The 22,924-nt window shown below is 59.2% G+C and overlaps 1 protein-coding gene across 12 annotated transcripts in view; it reads left to right on the top strand.

Moving 5' to 3' along the window:
- The window catches only part of VAV2 (vav guanine nucleotide exchange factor 2), a 171,752-nt gene extending 154,785 nt beyond the window's left edge, over positions 1-16,967 (top strand). For 4 of the 12 annotated variants that reach the window (XM_040225561.1, XM_040225567.1, XM_040225564.1 and 1 more), the window contains 11 exons: positions 445-461; positions 1,270-1,291; positions 2,216-2,343; positions 3,532-3,606; positions 4,838-4,890; positions 6,153-6,269; positions 8,738-8,825; positions 10,034-10,157; positions 10,934-11,020; positions 11,953-12,110; positions 14,711-16,967. In XM_040225561.1, the coding sequence (XP_040081495.1) occupies positions 445-461; positions 1,270-1,291; positions 2,216-2,343; positions 3,532-3,606; positions 4,838-4,890; positions 6,153-6,269; positions 8,738-8,825; positions 10,034-10,157; positions 10,934-11,020; positions 11,953-12,110; positions 14,711-14,758 (917 nt within the window). In that variant the 3' untranslated portion in view covers positions 14,759-16,967. The remainder of the gene's footprint in view (positions 1-444; positions 462-1,269; positions 1,292-2,215; positions 2,344-3,531; positions 3,607-4,837; positions 4,891-6,152; positions 6,270-8,737; positions 8,826-10,033; positions 10,158-10,933; positions 11,021-11,952; positions 12,111-14,710) is intronic. The other 8 variants (XM_040225571.1, XM_040225570.1, XM_040225572.1 and 5 more) reach the window with 4 other exon arrangements.
- The last annotated feature ends 5,957 nt before the right edge of the window (positions 16,968-22,924 follow it).

Raw genomic sequence — 22,924 nt, 5'->3', positions numbered from 1 at the left:
TTCGCCTTCCATCTGACAAGCTGGAGTGCCCCGTGCAAGGACGGGTGGGCTGACAGAGTAGCTCGCCTCCTCCGCCTACTGTCCCTGGCCCGAGGCAGGCGTTACTAGTCAGCTGGGGCTCTCTCCCCTCTGGGCCGGGGTTCTGCCCGGTGGCTAGGGAGCTGCCGCCTGGGAGTAGACTTGGTTCGTGCAGGAAACCTGTTGGCCGTGGGGGGTTCTCCCATGGGCCCCTTGTAGCCAGAGCTCAGAATTTGTCGTTAGAAGTAACAGGGATTTTCACGGTCACCAGCCATGCGTGCCCATATCCTTGTCTGAGCCCATGGGCCTTGATGCGCCCCTCCTGGCGCACTCGGGTGCCCCCAGCAGCTCTTGTCATGAGGCAACAGCCCCCCGTTCCACAGTGCTGGCCCCTCGCCCTCTGACCCCCGTGTGCTTCCGTTTCAGGTTCTCCTGCAGACCCGGTGAGTCCACCAAACTGTTCCCTTCCCGCTGCCCTGCACCACACGCCACGCTGTGCCCGGAGCCAGAAAGACCCAAGCATTCCAGCCCTCGGGCTCGTGGGGCCAGGCTGGCTCGCAGAGCCCCCACTGATCACGAGGGCCCTTTATTCTCCGTTGTGGTCACCACACAGAAACGAGCCCCCGGGCGCGGCCTCCTGGCCGACAGCTTGTCCCCCAGCCCAGCTGCCGCCTGCTCGAGTCCTGCTGGTGGCCATGGGTGCTCAGCTCCGTGTCAGGCATCCACCCACCTCCCTCCTGTCCCGATTTGATGTAGCTCCCTGTCTTGAACTAATCAGAGATGAAGTCACTGAGTTCACTTACGGGGTGTGGTCGTCACGTCTTTCCCCGGCCGAGCGGTCCAGCACTTAACAGGCTCTTACATGGGGTGCAGAGATGCGCTCCAGGAAGAGCGAACACCCCACATTTATTGTGTGCAGCGGGACCCGCCCCAGATAGAGAAGACAAGCCCCAGGCTCCGAGCAGGGATGCCCCGGGTGGGGTGGTCAGGGCAGGCTTCCTGGAGGAGGTGGGAGTTAATGGTCAGGGATGGGAGGGGGAAGAGGACAGATGTCCCGGGGCTGCGGAGGGGCGCCGAGGTGGAGGGCGGAGGTCCCACAGGGGAGCTGTCACAAGTCCCCGCGGGTGTCCAGGACGTGTCCCCTCTGCTCCCTCCTCCCTGCCTTGACCTCTCTCGTTGGGTGTAGGGGGTGGGGGGTGTCTTGCTTGGGCAGCCTTCCATCCTCACTGTCGTCTGTCCTTGCCCTCACAGGAAGCTTCTGGAGCGGGGCCAGGTGAGTCTGGGACTTGGGCCTTCTCTGCTGTCGTCCTTGTCGGCAGCCACCCTGGGAGCCTGGGCCTGGCCACGGCGGCTGCCGGCTTTGCCCCAAGCTCTCAGCTCTGGGCTCCCAGGGTCTGTGCGTCCTCTGGCCCCATCTCCCTCCTGCCTCCATGGTCAGCTCCCCTGGGAGCCATCTTAGTTTCTGTCACAGCGCCAGGGGTGGGGACAGGGCCCAGCCTGCCCAGGGTCCCTTCAGCCCAGGAGAGACTCTGAGCTGCGGCCTGGAGACCCCGAGCAGAGCAGACACCCGTGCTCCCAGTTTCTCCCGTTGCCCGTGTCCTGGTTGCTCTGAACTGGGCGAAAGGAGAACTGAAAGCATCAGGAGCGACACAGCCCGAGCTGCAGGCAAAGTCCAAGCCAGTCATGAGAAGCCAGTCAAAGAAGCCACACTCCCGCCCCCGGGGCACCAGTGTCAGAACCAGACCTGGCAGACGTGGCCCATGCAAGGCTGGGCCGGTCAGAGCAGGGCTCGAGAGACCCACAAGTTCTCGGGGGCGCAGCTGGGCCCCCGTGTCAGCCCCGAGCAGCCGGGTGGCTCGGTAGGCCGCTGACCCTGCCCCCTTCTCTAACGGGAGGATTGTGCTGTCTCCCGCCACTGATCCCAAGGTGTCTGCAGAAAGATACATAAAGTGCTCTTTAAAAACAGGTTACTGTTACGGAAATGACACCCTGAATCTGTTCACCACATAAATACTTTATTGATACTTACAATATTTAACGAAGACACATGGGAGTCTTAGGGGAAGATTTCAAGGAGGGTCCCTACAGGGCCCCGTCCACTTCCAAGAGCCCCAAGAGGTCTGAGAAAGCCAGGGAGGCCAAGGGCGCCTTGGGACGAAGTCACCAAGCCAGGCTTCTCCGGCCCTGTCCTCCGCAGGTCCCAAGATGGTGGCCGTGCAGAATTACCTTGGCAACCCTCCTCCCCCCGGGAAGCCGGTGCTGACCTTCCAGACGGGCGATGTGATCGAGCTGCTGAGAGGCGACCCCGAGTCTCAGTGGTGGGAGGTGGGTCCTGGGAGGATCTCGCCCCCATCTGCCCCCTCTTCACTCCCCAGGGCAGAAGTGGAGAGTGCCGCATTTCCAGGCAGGGGTGGGTTTGCGGTGCTAGACCATCAGAGAGAAGATGGCTGTTCGCAGGGCCTAGGTGCCAGGGTGTCTGCTTTGACATGGCAGGGGGAGCAGCGTCCCCTCGCCAGAGAGACCGTCGTCCGAGCCCTTTCCCCGCGGCCTTCCTGGGCTGTGTCCTGTCCATACAGACCATGCCTCTCCCACCCTGCTTCCCAGCCCGCCCCAGTCCAGGCCAGCACCACGTGCCCAGCGCTGGGGGGACGGCACGTCCGAGGCCCTGCACAGCCGTCCCCCAGGAGACACAGGTTCCCGTGATGGCCTGTGGTTCCGGGCCGAGAATCCTGCTGTTCCAGTGAGGGGGCCCCAGAAGGGGGTGGGGTGGCCAGCGCTGCTCCTCTCCTGAGCCCCGCCCCCGGGGGTCCACACAGCACCTCAGGAACTCAGGGCACTTACCCAGCCCGGGACCACGGTGACCTGCTTAGAACTGACGCTGGCGCACGTGTCCGTCAGCGTCCGAGTCCTGTTACTGGCAGCCTCGTCGCTGTGTGCCGCCCTCCTCACTGCATCCTTGCTCACCAACTCACTGCACTAGGCCGCGCCTCACGTAACTGCAGATTCGCGAGCTGAGTCAGTGGCTGCAGGCCGGTCTCCCCCACACTGACCCAGCCACCCCCTGCCCCTCCTTTCCCCAGTGTCCCCAGGGCCGTGAGGTCTGAGTGGTCCTGCAGGAACTCTTGGCTGATGGGAAGGTGGGGATTGCTGGGGGGAGCTTGGGAGGGAGCGGGGAGAGTGAGCCCCCGACCCCAGGTCTGTGTTCCCCTGACAGCTTGGGAAGGGCCGGTGTGGATAAGAGGAGATGGCTTCCAGGAGACGGGCTCTGACCTCAGTGCCAAGCAAGTTTTATCCCTTCTCTGGGGCCTCAGTGTCCTTGTCTGGGAAGTGGGGTGCTCCCCCTTCACCTTCCTGCCCAGAATGGCTCTGAGTTCCGCTGAGGTGACAACAGACAGGTGATGCTGTAACAGGCTTCTCAGGGACTCCCCTCGCCCTCCTTGGGATAACCCCCTGCATCCCCCCAAAACTAGCCAGGCCAGGCCCCGCACACCCTGACCCTCTGTCCACTCCCAGGGTCGGCTGGTGCAGACCAGGAAGTCAGGCTACTTCCCCAGCTCGTCTGTGAAGCCCTGTCCTGTGGATGGAAGGGTGAGTACTTTTCACGGAAGCTTCTGGAGCATGGGGCCAGGGTGCCATGGGTGCTGAGAACGTCCTTCTCAGGACACCCTGGGCTTGTTCAGGCCATTGTGAGCTGGCCTCAGAGCTGGGACAGGGGTGACCTCCTGGTGGGAGACACAGCTGGTTTTAAAAACACTAAAATGGGCATCTCTGTAGCAGGCATCACGGGCCAGAGACCAGCTGCCTGTCTTCAGCTTTTAGGGCCTTCATAGGTCTTCTCCCTCAAACATAAAGCTGCAGAGCTAGGGACTGTGTTATTTAGAAAAGAGGCAATGTGGCATTTCTTTCATCTGAGTGCTGTGGAGCAGATCCTGCTGTGTTACAAAAGGCATCTCGCTGTCAGCCTTGAATGAACGGCATCACCCCCATGCCCCTGGGAAAAGACAGCTAAAACTGAGAGAATGAACCTCCTCTCAAAGTGGCAGGAGGCAGGTGCAAGACTCCTGGGAACCCTGGTCCACCCACGGGGCCCTGCCTGGCCTCTGGCCCCCCTGCCCAGCCTGCTGCTTCGGCGCAGGCCATTGCCCCGGTGAAGGAGAAAGCACTTTTGGACATGCCTTGCTGACAGGGCAAGGGGACCAGAGAGCAGAGGAAGATGTCGCCAGCTCACTGAGCGGCCTGTGTGGGCTGCGGGAGGCACTTTCTGGCCCTGGGCCTCAGTTTCCCCACCTGCATGATGACTGGAGTGGGGTGGGGACAGGTAGTCTTTACCCATCCTGTGGTCCGGTGAGGGGGCCCGGGGGAGGGCTCTGGCCAGCAAGGGCACAGCATGGGGTCTGCAGAGCGGCGCGGGTCACCGCAGATGCAGCCCTCCGCCTGCAGACACTACTGCCGGCCCCGTGCCCGCCCTCGGGGCTGCGGCCGTCTGCACCAGGGAACGGGAGGGTAGGGTGTGCTCCTGTCCACCGCTGAGAAGCCCCAGCAGCCTTTGGGTTGCTCTCCTCCTGCTAACAGTGCACTGGTCGTTGAGTGCTATACGTTCATTCATTCAGTCAATCATTCATTCAGTCAAACCCACTGAGCACCCGCCTAGAGACGGTGCGTCCCGGCACCTCCCAGGCCAGGGGCTCTGGGCGAGAGTCCACAGATGTGCTGGGAGCCAGGGCTGGGTCCCCCAGCTCACCGATGATAGGAAACCGCTGGTCCCCACGCTATGGACAGTCCCCGGGGAGACACTGACCCCAGCGTTCTCTCCTGCCAGCCACCCATCAGCCGGCCGCTGTCCCGGGAGATGGACTACACGGCATACCCCTGGTGAGTAGGTCAGCGGGACCTCTTCACGCCGGGGGCGTGGGGTCCCTGGCTGCCCCCGTGTCTCCAGGGTGGCTGAGCCCAGTTGCACGTGGCCCCTTCTCCCTTCTCAGCTGTGAGTCTCTGGGAAACGGAGAATATTCTCTACCCCAGGTAGCTGTTTCCCTGTCAACAAACAGATCATCAGGTTAGAACGTTTAGGAGAATGAAATCTTTTTTAAACGAGATCTTACGTGAGTGTAAAATATAAAAAAGGAGGTGTGAAAGTGTTAGTCGCGCAGTCGTGTCCAATTCTTGGTGACCTCATGAACTGTAGCCCGCCAGGGTCCTCTGTCCATGGACTCTCCAGGCAAGAGTACTGGAGTGGGTTGCCATTTCCCTCTCCAGGGGATCTTGCTGACCCAGGGATCAAACCCAGGTCTCCTGCATTGCAGGCAGATTCTTTACCATCTGAGGCATATATTTAAGGCCAAAAGTTATAACTGTATTTGCTCATACAGTGCTTGATGAGAGAGGTGGGGCTGTTGATAAATAAAATGTGAGTGTGGATGTGGGAGACATGAGTCTCAAATGCAGGTCGACCTGGGGTCCAGCTTTTATCACTCCGCCTGCTGGCTCACCGGTTGCCTGGGACCGGGGCTCAGCTGCCACACCCATGTCTCTGAGACCCCAGGGTCTGTTCCCTCTAGTACGCTGTTCACTGGGTTTGAATATGGAGAGTGGAGGACTTGCCTTTGATTTTTCACTTGACGCACAAGAACTTCAGTTTTCTAATGAATCCATTTAAAGAAGTCCCAACTCAACCCTACAGGGAGGTGCGAATGGGGTCAGGCTTAAGAAAGCCTGGAGAAGAGACGGGCTGGGGGTGGGCTTCATTTTCATAGAGATAGAGAGAAAAGCTTCCAGACACAAAGGGTTAGGACACAAGACCCTACGTGAGCAGTTTGTGTTTTTTCCTTCTTCCTAAACAGTAAGAACTTGGAAAGGACATTTTGATCTAATGCCTTTCCCCTGAATGCCTCTTGCAGATCCTGGGTTCTGGAGGGTGAGACCCAGGTAGACTGGCTGGGTCCGGGTCCTTATCTCGACCCTGCACGCTGGCCCGCAGAAGCCCCGCCCCTGTGTCCTTTGGGCCCCGCCCACCCTTCGCCCCGCCTCCCAGGGGCGTGGCCTCGCTTCCCAGTAGGCTCTTAGGCAGGTTAGAGCCCCGCTGGTTGTCCTTCAGGCCCTGTGAACACGCGGCTCCGTCTCCTACTCTCCTCCAGGTTTGCCGGAAATATGGAGAGGCAGCAGACCGACAACCTGCTCAAATCCCACCCCAGCGGGACCTACCTAATCAGGGAGCGGCCGGCGGAGGCCGAGCGCTTTGCCATAAGTATCAAGTACGTGGAAGCTGGGGGTCAGGGAGACCCCTGCCCCGGTGCCGTTCTGAATCCGGGCGTCCACATCCCCTCCAGCTCCTGGGCTTGCTGGGTGTGGCCTTGGGATGTGCCGCCCACACTGGGCACTTTAGGCATGAAAGGCTTCAGCCCAAGGCCTTGGCGCTGGGCTCCTCCTGCCCCGAAGCTGCCCCCTCCTGGGTCTTCTGTCTCCTCCTCAAAGGATGGGATCTGACTGATGGCTAGTCACCCCCGGCACAGGACACACCCTGGACCTGCATCTCGGGCCAGTGAATAGAGGGCTCTGGTTTGCTGTGACCTCAGCGGGGTCAGGAGCCCTGAGCAGGGTGGTCTGTGTTCAGGGAAGCCCTCCTCGGGTCTGCTGGGTGGGTGCTGGGTGTGGGGGGAGGTCCATGGCAGGGCCACTGGGTGCTTCGAGTGAGTAACAGAAGTCTGGTATCAAGTGAGTAACAGACGTCGATGTGAGGGAGCAGGGAGGCCCTTTCTGTAGGAGGCAGGAGTGCCTCTGGCTGTTAGGGGCAGAAGAGAACCGAGCTCAGCGGGGCCACACCCAGGTCCTGAACACACAGCCCATTCTTCCATTTCAGCTTCTGTTCTCCCCTCTCTCTACCCCCGCCTCCTCTACATCTGGGCCCTGTGGGGGCTGAGGGCATGGGTGCCCCAGCAGTGGGGGCCAGTGCTGACCTGAGCACTTGCCACTGGCCAGCACGCGTGTGCACACGTGTGTGCAGACATGTGGATGTGTGTGCACGTGCATGTGCACGTGTGTGTCATGTGAGACCGTGTGCACACCCGTGTGTGTGCATGTGTGAACGTGTGTGTGTACGGGTGTGTGTGTGCATGTGTGTGTGCACGTGTGTGGACCTCCCCCTTCCCCACCCCACATTACTGAGGGGTCCGCAGGTGGTCATTCCCTGGTCATCCAGGGCAGGGTCCCCCTGCACAGAGTGGCTGCTGGAGGACCTAGGTGGGAGTGCTGCGGGGCAGGATCTGGGGAACCAGGAGGAGTTGGAACTGAAGATGAGACCCCTCTCCCAAGTGGACAGCCTGCCTCGGTCCCCGTGGCCTTGCTAAGAGGCCCCACACATGTTTGGGCCTGAAAACAACACACTGGTTTTTCTAAAATGCAAAAACCAGAGGACGCCTGAAAATGTTCACTGGAAGCAACAGCTGTCCAGTGACCGCCAGCTGGACATGGCCTGGGCCACCTGGCACACAGGACTGCTCTCGAGCAGAGGTCCGCTGTACCTGCCATGGGTGATGGGGCTTGGTGAGGTGTGTGGCCCAGTGTGGGTGGGCAGGGCCCCAGGGAGCAGAGGAGCGTGAGGCGTGGTGGCAGGTCTGCGGCAGAGGTGCCCCTCAGCTGGTGGGAATTCATGGAGCACGCTCTGGGTGCCGGGCCCACAGGGCTGTGGAGTGGGGCTCAGAGGGCCAAGTCCAGGGAGCTTGGCAGGGGAGAGGCGAGCACACTCACTCACTTTGAATCCAGGAGAAGCAGGGTGGTGGCTGCACCACAAGGCCCCACTGGAGAGGAGGCTGGCCAGCTGGGCGTATGCGTGCTTCACAGCTTTTTATTCCATTCACTGGTTTCCAGACGGTAAACCAACCTTGCCTTCCTGGAATGTTCCATTTAACCGTGGTGTAGAGTCCCTCTTACATGCCGGCGTGTACAGGTGTGCATGTGGACAGAGTCGCTATGATGATGGTCTGTTGAGGATTTGTGCCTCTGTCATCCTAGGGGATGGTGGTGTGTGGTTTTCTTCACTCGTGATGTCTTTGGCTTTGGAGTCAGCTGGCAAGGGGCGGGGTGGTGTTTGGAAGGGAAGGGGTACGAGCTGTCCTTTGAGGCCACATTTGAGTTGAGATCTGGGACACAGGCAGGGTCCTGAGGGTGGCAGGAGGCTGAGCATTCCGGGCTGAGGGCACAGCCGGAGCTGCGGCCTGGAGGCCCTGTGCCCGGCGTGGCTGAGGAAGAGCCCCTCCTGGCGCGAGGGTGCGGAGGAGGAGAGTCTTAGGAGGAGTGGCACAACTGGGATGAGGCTGCGCCCCTTGGGCCTCTGACCTGCAAACGGTGCTGCAGCCTCAGGGTTGGGCGGGGGGAGGCAGGCAGGGGGACGTCCCCAGTGCAGACAGCAAGCAGCGTCCTGGATGGACGTCTCCATGGGGCTGCGGGGAGGCCGGGTGTGGGGCTCTGGGGCCCGAGGCCTTGGCTGACTCGGGAGTCTGGGCTTCAAACAGACCAGGTGGCCTGGTGGATGGATGGACAGACAGTCGGAGGCAGGCCCAGGCTGGGGCGGGGGGACAGGGCCGAGAGGGAGCAGCGAAGAGCAGGAGGTGTGGACCAAGGGCCCGGGCCTTTGCTCCAGCACGCGTGCAATAAGCCCGGAGCCCTGTGGGGCAGGGGCCGCATGGCCTGCACGGTGACCACTGCACCCGCGTGCTTGGCCTAGGTTCAACGACGAGGTGAAGCACATTAAGGTGGTGGAGAAAGACAGCTGGGTCCACATCACAGAAGCCAAGAAATTCGAGAGCCTCTTGGTACGTGGTCCTGGGGGGCTCCCACCGGCCCAGCCCCGAAGGTGGGAGGAGGGCCCAGGTCTCCCACTGAGGCCACCCCGGGGAGGAGCAGGCCCCTACAGCCCCTCCTGCAGGCCAGTCTCCCGGTGGAGAGGGCCCAGCAAGCGTCCCCCACCGCTGGGCCAGGGGCCGCTCTTCTGCGGTAGGGTGGGGGGTGCTCCCACTGTGAGAAAGATCCAGGAAAGCTGGTCTGTAAGGCACCTTGGGACAGGTAAGGCAGCTCCCAGGTCAGGACCTCTGTCCCCCAAACCCTGAGGTGGACAGCAGGGTCACCGGCCTCCCACAGCCCGTTCACGCTGAGCCTCTGCGGGAGCCAGAAACCGAGGCCCGGGGAGGCTGCATCCAGGTCAGGCTGCTGGCCGGACTCACGCACGTGGGGCTTCCGGTGCCTGCCCCCGCCTCACTCAGAATTGTCCTGGCCCAGCCGGAAAGCCATGAGTTAATGAACAGTCCTTCTTAAGATGATTTAAAGTTAGCCCCAGTGTTTCTTTGCTCAGTCACTTGCTGCGTGCGTGGAGACCGTCTAACCAGAGCCCGTGGCTCTCAAACGTCCCACTGTGGCTGCAGAAAAGCACACAGTAAAAGGCAAAGTGCCCACAACGTGCCCCCAACCCTGACGTTCTTGTCTCAGGGTGAGTCCCCCCGGCCTGGAGTGGAGCCCAAGCGTGCTTTATGGGCTCCTCTTTCAGACGATGCCACTGTTCACATGGGACCCAACCTTAGTTTACCTCTGGGCATGGTGAACACTCACCAGGGGGACGGCCCTCTCTCTTCCAACCCTGCTGTACCCGCATGGCATTCAGTCACATGGATACGCTGTGGGTTCTAGAAGCACTTCCCTGCTGTTGGGTGGGTGGGGGTTTCCGATTTCTTCCTGTCGTGAAGGGTGTTGCAGGGCGCGTCTGTGGCCATCAGTCCTGGCCTTCTTCCCTTCGCTGTTCCTTTAGAAATGTTTGGGAGAGAAACTGCAGGGTCAAAAGTCTTTGCCATACTGACTGCGCCCCACCCCCTGTCTGGGAGCTGGGGTGGGGGGCGGCTAGGAGAGGGGGCAGTTCCCGAGCCGAGGAGACGAGTCCTCTGTGAGAACCTGAGGCCGGGCAGAGGTGGGGCAGGGCGCCCAGGAGGACTGCCTGGAGGCGGAGGCAGCAGTGCCCGTGTACGTCCCGCAGGAGCTGGTGGAGTACTACCAGTGCCACTCGCTCAAGGAGAGCTTCAAGCAGCTGGACACCACACTCAAGTACCCGTACAAGGCCCGGGAACGCACAGCCCCCAGGGCCTCCAGCCGCTCCCCAGGTAACGCCCCTTCCAGGAAGGCTTCCAGCAGGCCTCACCTAGGCCCGAGCCCCTTCCCGATTCCCGCCCCTGGGAGTGGTGGCCCAGGTCCCCCAGCTCTTCGCCAGCACCGTGCCTAGCCAGGGTGCCTGGGCAGCCCCGTGTGACCAGTCGGGAGTGCCAGCTCTGAATTGGACGTCAGCGTGGGGAGGAGCTGGGCAGGTCCCTTCTGTCCCCAGGTCCATCCCTGTGCCCCAGCCCCCTCCCCCGCCCCATCCCAGGGACCCTGGCTGCCAGGGAGCCAGAGCTGGGACCTTGACTTGGGGACGGGGCTGACTGGCACAGACAGGGCCCAGCTGGAAAGACGGGCAAGGTGGGGCCGGGGCTAGGTCTTGGAGCCACCCTGCTTCGTCCCACTGCAGGGGGTCCTAGAACCACAGGCCCCCGGCCCCAGGGCAGAGCAACCCAGAGAGGAAGCCAGGCCTTCAGTGAGTGTCTCCTGAGCACAGGCGTGGGGCTGGGCCCTTCAGTGAGCGCCTCCTGAGCGCAGGCGTGAGGCTGGGCTCTGCACGTGTCCTTCCCTGCATCCCCACTCCAGCCCGCCCGCTGGGAGGAGCTGGTCCAGGACGCAGGTGCTGGGGGCGGGGGCAGCTGTGTCCAGGCACAGGTGGGCCTCAGGGCTCCAGCTATCCTCCTGCCCTCCTGGTGCGCTGGGCAGCACCCCCACCCCTGCTGCCTATGGCTGCGTGTGGATGCCCGCAGCTCCGCCTTTCACCTTCTCTCTCGCCTCTTTGCAGCTTCCTGTGCTTCCTACAACTTTTCTTTTCTCAGTCCTCAGGGCCTTGGCCTTGCTTCTCAGGGCTCCTCCACGCCCTTCTGGTCAGGTACCGCTGCTGCTCGGGGGCGTGGGGGGCCCGGGCTGCTGCCAGCCAACCCACAGCCCCAGCCTGACCGTGTCCACCGCCACTGCAGCGGGGGCGGGGTGGGGAAGCTGGACGCTGGCGGGGGTGGGAGGGGGGCTGCTGCAGCTCCTGTGGACACTGTCGGGCTCGGCCCTGCCCTCGCCTTTGAATCACTCACTCCCACGACCCCTCCCCAGCTCATCAGCCATGCCCCCTACTGCTTCCTGGGAGCTTGGTCTCTGGTAGCAGCAAACGGCCCTGCGGCCCCCTTGAGGGAGGTGGCCCCGCTCGGCAACAGTAAGGAGGACTTGTGGGACTGGGTGCAGGGGACAGTCTCGACCGGCCCTGCCCACTCGGCCAGCTGCTGCCAGAGTCCGAGCCCCCCCAGCAGCTGCTTATGCAGCCTTCCCCGTTGTGTCCCTTGCCACTGGTCCATCAGGACTCCTGGGTCCCAGGCCACGCTCATCCAGCCCGCTTTCCAGTTTGGTTTGGGCTGTGGAACCAGGGACATGAGGGAGGTCGGACACCAGTACCCTGGGGTCCGCCTCCAGGCCCTTGTCAGGGTGACGGCTGGGGGCTGGGCAGTGGTCACCCTGCGGTCCACTCATGAGTTGCCCAGACGCTGGGCACGTGGGAAGGCCCTCAGGGAGCTGTGATGGCCCCCAGCGCAGGTGGTGAAGCTCTGGCTGCAGCCTAGTGGAGCTCACGTGGCCCACATGCCTGCAGGCTGGGGCACCCACAGAGGATGGAGGGGCCCTGGGGTTGGAGCCTGGTCTGTCCCCCTGGAGTCTTTGTGCTTGACAGCCTCCTCTGTGGGCACAAGGCCAGGCCCCGGGGGAGACACCCAGCTCAGTCTGAGGACCCGCACCCTGGAGGCCCCGACGTCACCGTGTGACACCGCCCGTCTCCCCCAGCAGTGTTCACACCCCGTGTCATCGGCACGGCTGTGGCCAGGTACAACTTTGCTGCCCGTGACCTGCGGGAGCTCTCGCTGCGGGAAGGTGACGTGGTGAAGATATACAGCCGCATCGGCGGGGACCAGGGCTGGTGGAAGGGCGAGACCAACGGCCGGGTGAGTGGGTCAGCCTGGCCCCCAGCCCCAGTCGGAGACCCCAGCTCACCCTGGGGTTTGGGGAGGTGGGGCTCTGCCCGACACCAAGCACCACCGTGCCCCGACCCTGTACTCTCTGATCTCGCCCGGAAGACTTAGTGTCCACAGGCTCCGCGAGCTGGGGTCACGTTGTGAGGAAGAGACTTCCTGGCTTGGATCTGGGCCCCGGCCAGTCTGACCCTGTGTCCGTTCTCAGTCCTATTCTGGGATCCATTGTGGCGAAGGCAGAGACAGATGTTGGGTGCAGTCTTCGAGTTACTTGCTTGTGCCTGACCCTCTTTGCAGGCAGGTTGCCTCAGGACTGAGAGCAGAGCCTGGGTGCCCTCGCTGGGGTCCTGCCATTCCTTAAGACCCCATTTACACCTTGATATGGGAAGGGACGCATAGTATCCCCACCCAGCCTGCAACTCTAAGACCCATGGCTCCTTATCCCGGTACCATGTCTGGCCTCCCTGGCTTTGACCGGTTCCATTGGCATTCACCCAACAGGGTACCTGAGCTCCACAAACCACTGAGTAGGAAACATCCAGCTTTTGGGGGGCTGCAGCTGTCCATAGACGTGGCCAGACTGGGCTCCTGTCACTCACCTTTCCATTGCCAGGTAGCGGAAACTGACCTGCCTTCACGTGGCACGTTGTCTGCCCTTGGAGACCCCTGGGTCTGACCCTGTTTCCATCTGACAGCCCTTCAGAAGTATGAGGCCACTGAGTCCTAGGCAGTTGACCTAGAGGGCTGGGACCACTAACTCTCAAAGTGTTGAGAGGCTCCTGGAGCTTCATAAGCGCACACCTGGGCCTTCACTTGATTACTTGGTTCAGGTGATACCTGCCAAGTTTCTGCACTGTAAATGTGCTGTAATTAATGAGTAATGTGTAGGGTAATACTCTGAAATCAGATGAATAGCCTGTCCTCATCAAACTTTCACCTACTAGTTTTATCATTCATTGATTAATTATGCCTATTCAGTTATTTCTGTCATGGTAGAAAATAGTGATTTTTCTATCTTTTCTTTTACACTTCTTGGTGGGCACTCTACTGGAAGAAAAGGCTTTCACTTCTCTACTTGGTCATTCCCACCCCCTGCCCCAGGAATCAGTCATCTGTCCACCAAGACCTGCTTCCTTTCTGTGAGCCATTGTATTGAGTTCATTTTTGCAGAGTATTTTTACTGGAACTAGAATTCTAGGCTGGCAGCTCTTTTATTTCCGCACTTTGAGGATGTCTTTCCATCGTCACCTGTCTGCCATTGTTTCTGTATGAAAGTCTGTCAACATTCTTACAGTGGTTCCTTTGCAAGAAACGGGGGCTCCATGTGAAGAAAAAAAAAAAATCTGTTTTTCATTAGTTTTGCCAGAATGTGCCTATGGATGTGTTTTTTTTTTCCTTGTATTTACTCTGTTTGAGATTTGTGGAGCTTTCTGAATGTGTGGCTCTACGGTCTTCATCTATTTTGGAAATTTCTTCAGATATTGTGTCTGCTCCATCTTCTCTCCTCTCTCTCTCTGGGGCCCTGTTGTTCGGTCACTGAGCCGCGTCTGACTCTCTGCGACCCCGTGGCCTGCAGCACGCCAGCCCCTGGGGCACGCGTGTTATTCGCGCGGTCCAGTGTGGTTTTTATCCATTTTCCCTGGTTTTCCGTCTCGTTGCTTTTTGTTGACTGATTTTCCAGTGTCTTCTGGTTTTTCTCTTCTGCTCTTAATTTCAATCGTTAATGTTTTTTTAGTTCTAGGATTTCTATTTGATTTCCGATTTCAGTTCTCTGGGAAGATTTTCTGCTTTTTCATCAGTTTTCTGAAGCAGACAAGTGGGGGTTGCTTTCATTTCCTGACGGATGACCCCAGTGTCTGGATTCTCTGTAGATCTGCTTCTGCTGTCTGCGTTTTCTCGTAGTTTCTGTCACTTGGGCCTGATTAAATGCCAAGCTCGTGCATAAAACACTGCAGAGGCTCTGGATGGATGCTGTTTTTCTCTGGAGAGGGTTTAACTTTTTGTTGTCACTGGCAGTTAGCTGGTGGGCAGGTTGTCTGGAGCTGCTCGGGGCTGGTGCATTCCAGGGTCATCCCTACCCCTGGGCCTTGGCTCCGCTAGGTTTCTGCCTATTCTCCAGGGCCTGTCTCAGGACAGGCCTACCTTAGAACAACAGCCTTTTAAAGAATCCCCCAACTCCACGAGCCTCCACTCACCCTCATCCTTCACACACACTTCCCGATAGCTTCTCTGATAGCTCAGTTGGTAAAGAATCCACCTGCGATTCAGGAGACCCCGGTTCAGTTCCTGGGTCAGGAAGATCCGCTGGAGAAGGGATAGGAAACCCACTTCAGTATTCTTGGGCTTCCCTTGTGGCTCAGCTGGTAAAGAATCTGCCTGCAATGCAGGAGACCTGGGTTCAATCCCCGGGTTGGGAAGATCCCCTGGAGAAGGTAAAGGCCACCCATTCCAGTATTCTGACCTGGAGAATTCCATGAACTGTATAGTCCATGGAGTCGCAAAGAGTCGGACACGACTGAGAGACCTTCACTTTTTTCACACAAGCACTTACATGAGTCTGACACTGTTTTCAGGTCGGCTGGTTTCCTTCAACGTATGTAGAAGAGGAGGGCGTCCAGTGACAGCAAGATCACGGACAGGACTTGCGGATTTTCTTGGAAGAGTTGCTCCAGTGATGAAGTCTGTCTCTAGCTCTGCAACTCAGAGGGGAAATGCCTGCCAGCCTTCCAGTCTTCAGCAGCCCGTGGGGGTGGGGAGGGGGTTCAGAGTCCTACATGTGATCTGTGCTGCCGTCAGCCTGCCCTTGGTGGCCTGTCCTGGGTACGCTGCTTGTACATAGAGGAAATCTGGGCCAGCCCTGGGTGCCAAGGAGAAGGAGTGCCCATGGGTGGCATCCTGAGCCAGGCTCTGGGTAACAGCTGAGGCCAGAGCTCACCTTGCCCCTGTCCTGTCAAGATGGCCTTCAGGAGCCTGGGTTTGAAAAGCAGGTGCCATCCAGGGAGGGCTGGGCTCCGTGGAGGGGACCTTCCCCTGGCCCCTTCCATTCAGCCTCTGGACCCTCAGCCCTCCTGCATCCCGCTGCTCCCAGGGGGAGGCTTCAGGCCTTGAGAAGCAGAAGGGGCCAGAGCAGGCTGCTGTGCCTGGGGACAGAAGAGGGCATCGCCAGGGCCTGTGCAGCCCCTCGGGCTCCCCCTGTCCCTCTGCACCGGGGGCGTGCAGAGACCCCCCAGGGAGGCCCCCGTCTCAGGCGGGAGCCATAGGAACGATGGAGCTGCCAGCCCTGCTCCCCAGTCACAGGCACTGTCTCTGCCTGGAGCCCTTGGTGTGTGTCTGTCCTGTCCTGCTGCCCGGTGGGTACATGGTTTATAAACGCTGACGAGGGTGGGAAGCAAACGGAGTTTGCTGCTCACTCGGTCTCTGCTGCTCACACTCCTCTCCAGAAGGATGCCCCCCACCCTGCCCCCCACTGCTCCCGAGCGGGTGGGGGCCTGCTGTGTCTCCCACATCCTGCCAGGTGGCCACTGAGAGTCTGCCCAGCCTTTGCACAGATGTTGGTTCTAGCCCTTGGCAAGTCTTCCAAGACTCCTGCAGCCCGTGAAATGGGGCCTGTGGCCAGCCCTGAATAAGTGCTCTTGGGGGTGACTCCACCCTCTGGACTTCCCCCTCCTCACTCCTCCTGGCCCTTGACCTCTGGCTGACTTGGCCAGTCCCCATTCTCTCAACCTGGATGTTGCATGAGTCCCAGCAACACTGTCTCCTCCCAGCTCTGTGCCAAAGTTGCTGCTGCAACCTGGGCTCTGTGGGTCCCCCTTTCCCGGGGCTCAGCTGCACAACGTCTGCTGTTGCCGAGGCTGGGCCCTGCTGGGGTGGGTGCTGCTGGCCACGCTGCACCCTGGGGTTCCTCAGAGGTCAGCCTCATAATCTCCAGGCTCGGCTAGCACAGCAGCAGCCTTCTGGCTTGGGGAGGAGGTGGGGAGGGGTCTCAGAGGGCGTGTAGCAAGCAGGAGGCAGAAGGCAGCCAGCAGAGGCTTGGGGACTGAGGGTGACAGGATTGTGTTTGGGGCAGTGGGCAAGGGAGGGGTGGGGAGGAAGAATTTCCCACGGAGAGAGCAGACCACCCTTGTCACCAGGAAGCACCCAGCAGTCTGCCCGTGGCCTCTGCTCAGCTGGCCTGGCCGCCAGCCGCGACGGGAGGGGAGGGGACCAGCTGCCCTTGGCGTGTTTTCAGTTGTTAGGAAGCTTTTGGTTTTCGTTATTGTTGTTGTTGGGGTTTTGTTTTGTTTTGTTTCGTTTCGTTTCTTTTTTTCGTTTGGCTTGTTTGCTTTTAAAGAGGGCAAAAAAAAAAGTTTGTAATTATTTCCTCCAAAGCTCCCATTATATATCTGTGAATAATAAGGAAGAGATTTTATAATAGCAGAAAATAATGTATATTTGGAGGTCATCGTGAAACAAGGCGTGGTGGTGACGAAGGACACTGAGAAAACCTGCGTGGAAGCCTGGTTCTTGTGACTGTTCTGCTTTGTTTTTGTTTGTCTGGAGACTCGTCGCAGTTGGGTTAGTTTTCGCACTGCTGGCGGCAGGAAGGGAGAGGACTGGATGCAGGCTGGGATGCGGGTGGTTTCGGCATGACACGGACAGCCCCGGGGGGGCTTTGGAGCTGGGACCTGAGATTAGCTGTGAACCCTTAGGCGCTCGATGCATGCAGGTCAGGGGTCTGAGGGCCCTGCAGCTGGCGGTGACCCCAAACAGAACACAGACTGTACATTCGCCAATAGGATTTTTCAGACCACGGTTTCTACTGCAAATAAACCTGAGTTCTTTTCTGCAGGAGTGGCTGGCCTTTTGTGCTGGGGAGGAGGGCGTGGCTGCATTCCTCTGTCTGTGTCCAGAAGGTTCTACCCATCTGGATACAGTCAGCCCAGGGGTGCCGGCCTGGGTCAGACGTAGGCCTTGGGGTGACGGCCTCAGGCACAGGCTGGGGGTCTGGAGGGACACCAACCAGCTGTCTCCATGCTGGCCCAGGTCACAGGTTTCCTGTGCAGCATCCTGTGACCCCTCCAGCAGCTCTCAGAGGCGGCCATCTCTTCCTCTGGATGGGATTCAAACCCCGGCCCTGCTACTTGGGCGTGTCCTTCACCTCCTGAGCCTGTTTCTTTATATATACATGTTGGAGATAAAAGACAGCTTCTCCAGAGGGTAACTGTGGCCTGTGACCAGAGAAAGTCAGAATAGTGCAGCCTAGACTTATTCTTCCCTTTTGGGGATGGGGTCTAGAGGCAGTGATACAGGGTGGCTTGGTGCCCCCAGTCCCCCAACCCCAGACTCCTCTCATCTTCAGCATGTACTTCCCTCTTCACAGTTACCTCATGGTCCAAGGTGGCTGCTAGAGCTCCTGCCATCAAGGCCTTGAGCAGACACGGAAGATCACCCAGCACTTCCCCTTATCCTGCTCACATGCTTGGGCATGTGGCCACCCCTGGCTGCACTGGAGGCTGCTGATGCAGGTCCTGGGCTGGGTGTACAGCCTGGAGAATGTTGGGTTCTGCTGCTGCAGAGATGTGACTAGACAGCCCCACCTCGGGGTGGTAACGGTCACCCCGAGTCCAGAGCACATCGGGTGCTCAGCAGGGGTCAGGTGTTATTATAAACCAAGGAGGCGAGCGCAGGTGTTTGAGGTGGCACAGCTGGAGAGAACGGGAGGTTGCCCCTGTCTCTGGTCTCCAGGGCCTGGCTCAGGCTGGTACCCTGACAATCTGACGGGGGGCCCCCTCTCTGAGAATCTCTCAGGTCTTGAGAGTCCCTTGGACTGCAAGAAGATCCAACCAGTCCATCCTAGGAGATCAGCCCTGGGTGTTCATTGGAAGGACTGATGTTGCAGCTGAAACTCCAATACTTTGGCCACCTGATACGAAGAGCTGACTCATTTGGAAAGACCCTGATGCTGGGAAAGATTGGGGGCAGGAGGAGAAGGGGACGGCAGAGGATGAGATGGCTGGATGGTATCACCAACTTGATGGACATGAGTTTGGGTGAACTGCGGCAGTTGGTGATGGACAGGGAGGCCTGGCATGCTGCGGTTTGTGGGGTGACAAAGAGTCGGACACGACTGAGTAACTGAACTGAACTGAACTGAGTCCCCCAAGAGGCCCAGTGGTTCCCACACTGTCTCCCGACTGCAGCCTCTAGTTCTGAGTTCTCATGTCCACACATGGTAAAGGAAAGGCCTGGACCCTCACTGACCAGCCCCTGGGCCAGCACTCAGTGGTCCTGAGCAGGGGCCAAGCAAGCTTGGAGAGCCCTGGGGAAAGCTCCTGGCCGCCCGAGGGCAGCTGTGGGTGAACCTGGGCACTGGGGCTGAGGGGCCTTGGGGAGGGCACCAGCAGCGTCTGCCAAGGGGTCCTGGCCGGAAAAGGGTGGGAAGCCCCCGCCCTGCTGGAGGGGCTGTGTGTGGACAGGGTGGAGGCCAGCAAGGAGCAGGGCCTGCCTGCCCGAGGCCACCCCAGAAGCAGCCAGGAGCAGTGCGTTCCCAGTCGTCGAGGGCGGGCCGCCTGTGGTTATCCCAACAACCGCGGACTCCCCTCCGGCAGGGCCGCTGTGGAGCCCACTGTGTCCACAGTTGGAGAAACACCTGCTGAGCGAGAGATGGAAACAGCCCATTTCTGACGCTAGGCGGACGCCTGCCACCCCTGTTCCGCCACCCCCCGCACAGGAGCCCACAGAAGACAGTGGGAGGCTGAGCTTGAAAGAAGGGGCCCATCCCGGAAAGGAGCCCGGAGCAGAGCGGCCGCTGGGAGCCAGCGCCGGGGCAGCCTCTCGGCTCTCCGGCCGTCTGGGGTTGGGACCTCGTGACATCAGCCACAGGTCCTACAGGCCAGGAGCCAGAGGTGGACCCCGGCATAAAGCCGAGATCTCAGATAAGTCCCCCGTCATGAAAAGGAAACTAATGTGCGTGGATAGAAACAAGATTGCAGACAAGGACGAATATTTTCATGTGCTTTTTAAACTTTCCGGAAGCAAAAGGATGCATGAACCCAGAATGGTTAACCCTGGGCTTCAAAGATAAAAACCCCCTGGGTAGCAAGCAGAAGGTGAAGTGCCTGACGGGGAGAACAGCTTGGGTTTGCCCTAGACTTCTGCCAGTCACCGTGCCCAGGGCTTCGTGCTTGCCAAGTCTTCCAGGCATAAGGCAGCAAGCAGACTGTTTCCAACCCTCCACTCACCTCGGGGACTGTCCTTTGTGGGGCCACTGCCTGGACCAGTGTCCAGGGGCCAACCGGTGCCCAATGAGTGGGAAAGTTCACCCCAGGAGTAGGGGTGGGGAGAATGTTGAACCTCTATCTGCAGGAACACATCAGACAAAGGGAAGATTTGGTTAATGAACCTAATCCTGTGATTCTCAACCCCGTCACCAGAAATAATGCATGTCAAAACGATTTCAGCAAAGAGAGCTGGGGGGAGACTAAGGCAGGCGGTGGGAGGCAGCAGAAGTGCTGGTCTCCTTTCCGGGTAAAGTCAAGACCCAGTGTGGAAACCTGGAAGGGAAGAGAGGCGTAAGCACGTTTAATAGCACGAGGATGAGCTCTACGAGAGAAAGATGATGGGCGCACACTGGACGGGGGTGAGAGAGGAAGGCTGGGGAAGGGACAGTGGCGCAGTCGTGGCCTATGGGAGAGAGACGATGGGTCCAGCCTGAGAACAGCCTCGGTGTCTTTTCCAGAGGCGTGTGGGTGGGTGGCTTTCTGTCGCTGCCACAAGTTACCGTAAACATGGGGACTCGGGACACACATGCCGTCCTCTTCCAGTTCTGTGGGCTGTTGAAGCCTGCACGGATCTCCCTGGGCTGACAGCAAGGTGCTGCCGGGAGTATTCTTGTCCAGAGGTTCTAGGGGAGAGTCCATCTCCTTGCCTTTCCGGCTTCTAGACGCCGTCTGCATCCCAGGTACCATAGCCCCCTCCCCCTCCATCTTCAAAACCAGCGCAGTTGCCTCTCCGACCCTTCGGTAGTCACATCTCTCTGTCCCCCTCTGACACAGCTGGGGAGGATTCTCCACTTTAAAGGACACATGATCAGATGGTCCCACCCACATAATCCAGGAAAACCTCCCCCTCTCAGGGTCCTCCACCTTTATCCCACTGGCAAAGTCTCTTTGCCATGAGAGGTCACACGGTCACAGGTGTCAGAGGTTAGGGCGTGGACATCGCGAGGCCACTGTTCTGCCTGCAGCAGTAGGCTGGATACTCTGACCAGTCTTGCTGGTAAATACAACAGAAACGGTGGGAAAATATTTCTAATTTTCACCAATGAGCTGGTCATGAAGAAGGAATACACAGATGCCGAAAGGTAAGTGAGGGCAGGAGTCCAGAGAGGCCAGCTGGCTCTCTTCCCTAAGTACCGGTCCATAGAGCCAGGCTGGGGATGGGGAGGGGGATGAAACCCAGCCCCACCGCAGCACCAAGTCTGCCAGGTCAGCTCTCTGCTCATGCTGGGACCCCACTGGGCCTGACCTTAAATGTCAGGATGGAAAGAAACGCACGCACCTCCCCAAACTGCAACCACTGTGAGGTGGCACAGAAAATTCTTTTTCCTGGATCTTGATGATGGCTAGAGGAAAAAGCCAAAACTTCCTCGCGAACACGGGTTATGGATTGAACTGTGTCCCTCCGAAAAGGGCGGGTTGAAGTCCCAGTACCTGTGAATGCGACCTGACTTGAAAACAAGGTCATTGCAGCTCCCACTGAGAGCCCCTGGTGTGGCCAAAATAAACTGTTCAGACGGAAAGTAAGTGGCCTCCATTTGTTTAAAAAAAAAAAAAAAGAACGTAATTTTTCCAAGTAGGAAATTACAAATGTATTAAATGCGCATAAATTACAGGGTTTTGAAATTACAGCTCTGGTTTGGATGGCTGTCTTAGGGGTGGCTGGTCCCCACGGCTGGTGGAGGAGGGAGTGTCAGTGCAGAGCCTTCCTGGTAGGATTTTACGAGGTTTGTGGGTTAACAGACTCCTGTTTCTTCATCACAAGCTGATGCATTTACTTTCCTTAACAATTTAGTCTGACCCTTCGCTCTCCCTAGGAAAGGAAACCCCACACGTGCACATGAGATCTCCGTGGGTGCATCGGGATGGGCTGGCGCCAGCTCACAGGAGCTGCGGGTACAGCCTCTTCCCAAGTTCATGTTCCGTGGCGTCCTTCTCGTCGGTGGCTTGAAACTGGCCCTCGTGGGAGCATTTTCAGCAGAAATCGGCCAGTGCCACCCACCTGGAGAGCCAGATGTTGAAACATTTAGCAGCACCCACTGGAAGCAGTGGCTCGCTAACAACGATAAGCTGAAACAGTCCTGGAGGTTAATACACTTCACAATGTAGCCTTGAAGTCCGTAGAATAAAAACAGAATTAAGTGCCTGGGTCCCAGTCACAGAGGGGCACTCACACAGCGCTCAGAGACAGCCGACTACCGCCAGGAGACTGCCAGGGGCGTGTCTGTGGCAGGGGACAGTACTGTCAGGAGACTCTGCCAGGGTCGTGTTCGTGTGGAGGACAGCAGGAGAACCAGGCAGAGCCAGGCTGTCGGTCCCAGTGGGCGTCCACCTCCCTGCCCGGATGCACGTCCCTGTCCTGGAGCTCTACGTTCGCAGGTCTCTGGGTCCCGCTGTCCCGGGGTGTCATACTCACATGTGGCCACCAGGGGCGACATTCCCCACGGAGGCTGGGCCTCCGACTGCCTGGATCTGGGTGCTGGCCTGCCTGCGGGGGCTCAGCGGCCCAGTGCCCAGGTACGTGTGTGCCGTGGTGGAGCCCGGCTGGCCGCAGACCCCAGCCCTCCTCTGCACCTGCGTTCGGTGGGTGCGTGCTGGGGGAGGGGCACCCACCTGTCTCCCTGGAAGGACGGCTTACTCCCGGATGATAAAGCTTTGTCTTCATGAAGTCATGGGCAGGGTGTTGATTCATTATTATTATTGTTTTAAGGTTCTTATTGGAAAAGCAAAATCTTGGCAGTGCAAAGGCAGCCCTTAAAAGTTGCTCTGGAAACCCCTGATCTGGGTCACGGCCACCCGCTGGCTGTGTTCTGCCTGGTTTGCTCATCTTTATAACGAGCAGCAGTGTTCTGCCTCCTCTGAGAGGACACATGAAGCCCTCTGCAAGTGGATGCCCTGCCCACCCCCATGGGTGCCTGAGGCTGGTAGGGCACTGGGTCCAGGGGCCAGGGGCGGCTGGGCCACATGGTGCCAGGTATCGTCAGATTGCTTAGTGCCCCTCTCTTGCCCAGTGCCAAGCAGAGCTCCACGGAGGAGCTTCCCCTCCCCCCTGCCCACACCCCCGCTCTCCCCTGGATATCTGCCCAGTCAGAGGGTGGCCTACAGGCTCTTCCCTTTTCCCCGGGAGCCTGGCCAGCAGGTGGGGGTGGAGGCCTGGCTAGGCATGTGGAAAGGGCCAGCCCGGGCCAGAAGGAGGCATCTCAGGGCTGGTAAGTTTCTCTGCAGAGAAACTTGCAAAATTCCCCGAACTCGACAGGGCAGGGGTTATAGTCCTTGGTTTCCAACTGGGGAGACCGAGGCTTGAGAGACCAGCACAGATGGTGCAGCAAGCTGGCAGCAGGGCCCTGTCTCGGGTCCCTGGCTGGAGCCCGGCTGCCTTCTGGGCTGCGCCCCACGCCGCCCGGCACCCGCCTCTCCCAGACCCGGGCAGAGCCTGATAGATGACAAATTCTACAACTCTGACCCACACGCAGGCCCAACCCTTCAGCCACCACCCCTTGTCCAAAGTCCACCGGGACTGTGCTGCCTGCT

This window comes from Oryx dammah, unplaced genomic scaffold, assembly GCF_014754425.2.
Source record: "Oryx dammah isolate SB20612 unplaced genomic scaffold, SCBI_Odam_1.1 HiC_scaffold_25, whole genome shotgun sequence".
Classification (NCBI taxonomy): Eukaryota; Metazoa; Chordata; class Mammalia; order Artiodactyla; family Bovidae; genus Oryx; species Oryx dammah.
Note: the sequence above shows the minus strand (reverse complement) of the source record. Positions and strands in the feature narration are given on the sequence as shown.